This window comes from Poecilia latipinna, unplaced genomic scaffold (assembly GCF_001443285.1).
Source record: "Poecilia latipinna isolate Pla-1442-1.1 unplaced genomic scaffold, P_latipinna-1.0 Scaffold558, whole genome shotgun sequence".
Lineage (NCBI taxonomy): Eukaryota > Metazoa > Chordata > Actinopteri > Cyprinodontiformes > Poeciliidae > Poecilia > Poecilia latipinna.
This window is the reverse complement of record NW_015113174.1, coordinates 564,856-570,036: the sequence shown is the minus strand read 5'-3', so window position 1 is coordinate 570,036 and position 5,181 is coordinate 564,856. Positions and strand designations below refer to the sequence as shown.

General features: G+C 36.5%; 1 protein-coding gene across 1 annotated transcript; it reads right to left on the bottom strand.

Annotated features, from left to right (window-relative positions):
• Window positions 1-549: 549 nt before the first annotated feature.
• tmem147 (transmembrane protein 147) lies at window positions 550-4,429 on the bottom strand. The gene is made up of 7 exons (XM_015041582.1): window positions 4,325-4,429; window positions 3,653-3,755; window positions 3,134-3,203; window positions 1,753-1,818; window positions 1,448-1,584; window positions 1,277-1,361; window positions 550-1,085 (listed from the first exon to the last, which is right to left on the bottom strand). Exons 2-7 carry the CDS (start codon window positions 3,727-3,729, stop codon window positions 960-962), a joined length of 561 nt encoding a protein of 186 aa, XP_014897068.1. The 5' UTR covers window positions 3,730-3,755; window positions 4,325-4,429; the 3' UTR covers window positions 550-959.
• Window positions 4,430-5,181: the final 752 nt, after the last annotated feature.

Below are 5,181 nucleotides of genomic sequence, written 5' to 3'. Positions count from 1 at the left end.
TATTGTGTTTTAATTCTCCAGTGCAGCCGTCAGTTCACAAATCTCATTAAGCCCGAGGCTTTCTTTGTTTTATAGCATTTATAATTTGTTGTTTTCTTCTACTTTTAGGTGGAAAACTATTGGTAATGGCAACCCAAAGCAGCTGATTAATGCTTCAAGAATGTTTTAAACACCCTTGGGTAAATACATCAATCCGTGTTAGGACATGAGGATTTTATTTTCACCATGATAGGGAGACAAATATGCTTCATATAAAATAAGACATTTCTTCAGTGTTTCCAAGAACTTAAAAGAGTATTATACTGTAGAGTAGCATACTTTTTTAATCCCAAAGGGAAATTAGATGTTGTTGTAACTCATTAATTTAGATTCAGCAAAGCGTTATTGAGGACAGTGATGGCTGCTGGCAGGAAATATCTCCTGCAGCAGTCTGTGCAAAAATGAATCTGAAGAAGCCTCTGACTGAAGATGCTCTGCTTTCTTTCCCAAGACAGTCTTGTGAAGAGGATGGTCAGGATNCAAAAAAAGAGCCCCAAACATGCATGACAAAGTTTAAACAAAAAAAAAAAAAAAAAAAAAACCTCCTTACACTCTTACACTTTATCAAGCAAGGTTCATTTTGACAGACTTCACATCACAAAACAGACTTCATGTCAACAAGAACATATTGTGGTGGTTTTATACCACAAGATCTTTTGACATTTTTAAACTGAATCAAAGTTTCACTAAAACATCTACTCAGTAAACTGTATGTCTGTTTCTTTTGAGACATTTAGGTCTTCATTCTAGTAACATGTCTATCTACAAGCTTTGAAAAGAATAACCATATATTAATCTTTTTGATTTTAGTCTTTTTTCAGTTTTAAGTATATTCTATTCTAAATGTTAAACCTAATAGTTTTAATGACGATGTATTTGCTTTCCAACCATCTGAAATGCTGACACTTTCATTATGAGACTTACTCTATTAAAAAGGCTTTGTACACACACAGAGCCAGCAGCACAGTAACAGGCAGCCTGAAGGTCTTAGGGAGGTCATATCGGGTGAACATCCACACAACAGCTGCCATGGCGATGTAATGGACCTACGCACACAAACACACACCATTATTCAGGTATATAACATCTAAACAAACTCATTGAAAATGTGTGGGGGAAAAAAAGAAATCACTCCATCGTTAAAAAAAAAACAAAGGAATGAGTAATATGAAAAGGCAATCAAGAGTTAAATAGTTTAAATAAAAAGAAATAAGGCACAAGTAGTAAAGCTACTCACCAAACTAATGTTTGAGTCAAAGCTCATCTGGATGTACTTCCAATCAAACTCGATTCCTCTGGCGCCGACCCACAGGGGAAGAAACCTGAACAAACAACAAACATGCAGTTTTTACATAGTTGGGGAAATTTCACAGATATGTTTTCTTCACGGGTTAGTTACGATGCTAACCTCGACATCACAAGCTCTGCCGTTGCCCAGCCCATGGCAGCGACCATGATCTTATACTCTCCTTTCCCAGCATTACGAGACATCACCAGATGGAGACCCAGCAGGTCAGCCAGGTCCACCGTGGACTTCATGAACTCCTGAGAAACAAATAAACACAGCTCTATACCTGGAAAAAACCTCTTTCAGATCTGCACCACTTAACAGTTTTGGGATTAAAGGACAAACCAATATTACCAGGCGGGGGTGTTTATCATTTTAGTTTCTCTTCTGATTTTAGTTCTACAATAAAAGCTTTTGCTACTCACCCCTACAAAGTCATAAACACCAGCTCCTCCTTCCCAGGTTGGGAAAAATGTAGCGAGAAACAGCATCTAAAAAGAGAGAAGGAAAATGATGGTAGTAATGTTGAAAAGTAAAGATGAACTGAGAAACCAGCCGGGAACTCAAAAATCTGACCCTGTTATCTGAATCAGTGAACACAACATTCAAAATGGCTACCACCTCTTGCTGTTACTGGGGGAATAAACTATTTCCAGGATTTGTGAGGTGTGTGAAACCGAAATTACAGAGTAAGAAAAGAGAGGATGTTTTAAAATGTAAGATGGATTTTCTATGACATCTCTAGTCGTGTCTGAAGGTCTTAATGCTGCAAGAGACTTTCAGCTCATAAGAGAAATGCTGAATAGTATGGTAAAGCTGCTCTGTTTTGTTTTTATTTTGATCTGTGAAAGTACGTCTGTCATGAAACATGCTGAAACTGTACTTTTAGAAATCACAGAGTTGAGGATCTACTTTTTCTGTTCAACACAGAGAAACTGGTGTTTGAGAAATGCCAGCTGCATTAAAAACACTAATTACTAATAAAAGACGTAGGGATGCGCCGATTTGAAAACTTAGGCCAATGCTGACATCTGTTATCAATATTACGTTTGTGGCAGATAATCAATATTTATGATACTGTATGTATTTTACTACCGTCTTGTCATCTTGAAGAAAATCACCACACTGCTGACTTCATCACTACTTCTCTGTTTCAGCTGAACTCCCCACAATCCTTTGCTGCATCACTGTCACATGACCACTTTTAAAGCTCGTCTTAAAACCCATCTATTTTACTTAGCTTTCAACACCAGTGGGATTTAGTTTTAAATTGTATGTTTTTGTTTTTAAACTGTTTTTAAATTACTTTTATTATGTTGTGTTCTTAAATTGTACAGCACTTTGTATCAACTGTGGTTGTTTTAAAGTGCTTTATAAATAATTAAAAAAAAAAAAAAAAAAAACTCCCCTCCTTCCCTCCACTTACATAAACGAACAGGAGCCAGATGGAAATAAATATTAGTTGGAAAACTCATCAGTCCAGTTTTATCGGACCAATATCGATACGTTAAAAAATACAAAATATCAGCCAAAACTGATATCAGTGCTGATATGTCGTGCATTCCTAAAAAGATGTTAAAATATTGACAAATTTTAAAGATGCTCTGTTTTACATACAATGTTATGTTGCTTCTACTTGAACAAAGGCTTAATAACCACAAACGATAAGAACAACAAGAGATTTTCAATACATTTCTTTTCAGCGTTTTCAACCCCAAGTATCAGCAATTGGCAAAAAAAAAGTTATAAAAATCAAAATCGATTGGTCCCTCTCTAAATGAAAGCAGATAAGGAAAGCTTCTTTACTTTGCAAAGTTGGACAAACAGGTACGTCGCTCCTGCCTGGACGCATCTCCAGAAAGCATTGTACTCCGAGCTACACATGTGGAACACAAACAGAGTTAGGTGAATTAATCAATCAGTAAATCAAATTTTATTTGTATAGCACATTTCAGCAGCAAGGCATTTCAAAGTGCTTTACATAATTAAAATGCAAACATTAATTAGGAAGACTGGAACAGGCACTGAAATTTAAAAAAAAACATTTTCACTTTATGATGCACCACTTTACAACATGCATGCCATTAACTGTGGATAATTTGAGAGCACAGCACATAAAAGGATTAAAGGATCCGTCTCCCAAAACCTGACATTACTAAGAAGCTTATAAGAGACCATAAGAGTCTCGGAGCATATGTTACTGCTGCAGCTGAGGGGGGCATGAACCACAAGTCTTCTAATGAGTACACAAAGCAATATAATTCTTATTTTTGTAACTTTAGTCAAGCAGTTGAAAGCATAGAGAATAATAAACGAGATACTCACAGGCCACTGCATTTGTATGTGATGAAGTAAGGGAAATAGGCCAGGGCAAAGCAGTTTCCAAAGTGAAAAAGTGTCATCGCGTCTGTCGGTGAAAATCAGATTCCTGTACAGAGATAAAAAATAAACATCAGAAAATTACAAAACACCCATCACAATTCACTCACAATTCCACCTTTAGAGTTAAAACTCTACAGTACAGTAAAGACTCACTGTTACCTTATTATATTCGCAAATGATAAGATAGCTGAAGCACTGCGTCTGGTCGAGAAACTGGTTTATATAATGAGCAGAGTGAAAGACAGGTTTTTATAATTAATGGATAAATTTACACCCATTTTAATGACCAGTCAGTTACTTCTGACCGTTGATTTAAAACAGGCTGCAATACGAAGACCACAGTTTTTAAACTTGACGTGAAAACAACTGAAATGTCTTTCAAAGCTGGGGAAAGAAATGACACAGAAAATGAGTTTAAATGTCTCCAAAGTAAAGTAAAAGAAAATGTAGCTTTCCGCTACCTAAGCTAGGCGTCCCCTCATCTTTGGGAACACCGAGCTCTTTCAATCTACCATTCCTTTTTCTCAGATAAACACAAAGTTTCTTTCATTCACTAAACAGGTGGATATGCCACCTACACACAAACACTATAAAATGTTTAATATTTTAACTTACTGAGATGAAATAGCTGAGTAAATGCACAACGTCGAGCAGCTGAATGACAAGCGGAAGTCAGTTGAAGTCACCCCAAACTACCTCCGACAATAAACTGTCGACCGAACGAAAGGTTCCGCATGAAGCTTTTATTTCTTCCGAGATTTGATATTTTTCACTATTGTCAACTTTTGCACTTAACTAAGACTTATAAATGGCACTACATTACACCACACACTATCAAAAAATGTTAATATAGAGTAAACACATTTTCAACCTTGTTATTAACTTACAAAAGTAATGTTCAAAGACGGTTAAATGTGCATCAATTTTATTAGAATTTAAAAAAAGTTGGTGGACTGGTCAAATTTATTTTCATTTATTTTCACCAACACTTAATCTCATTTTTGTATCTCTGTGACTGAATCACCTCAACAGGAATGTCATACTTATTGCTATTCATTTATGTTTTTATCAGTGTTGTGGTACTCGAAATTGGTCTTGGTCTCGAGACCGGTCTTAAGACCATTTTTTGATGGTCTCGTCTCGGACTCGACCGCATTTGGTCTCGGTCTTGTCTCGGTCTCGGGCGCTGGTGACTCGGCATTTTATTTCAAGACCAGTCGAGACCGCAACTGTGAAAATATCACTAAACGTGCAGCATACTGTCCAGTTTATTTGTTAACATCTTTGTCTTCAGTGGATGCAAAACGCCAATTAAAATCCAAGCAACTATGTGTTGCTTCGTTTTCACAGACGGTGGAGACAACATCTAACTTTTTCGTCACTTAGAAAAGTAGCTCAAAGAAGGTAAGATCCGTTGACGTGATGTTAGCAAAGCTAGCTGTATAGACACACATAAGCATTCTGAAGTTGTC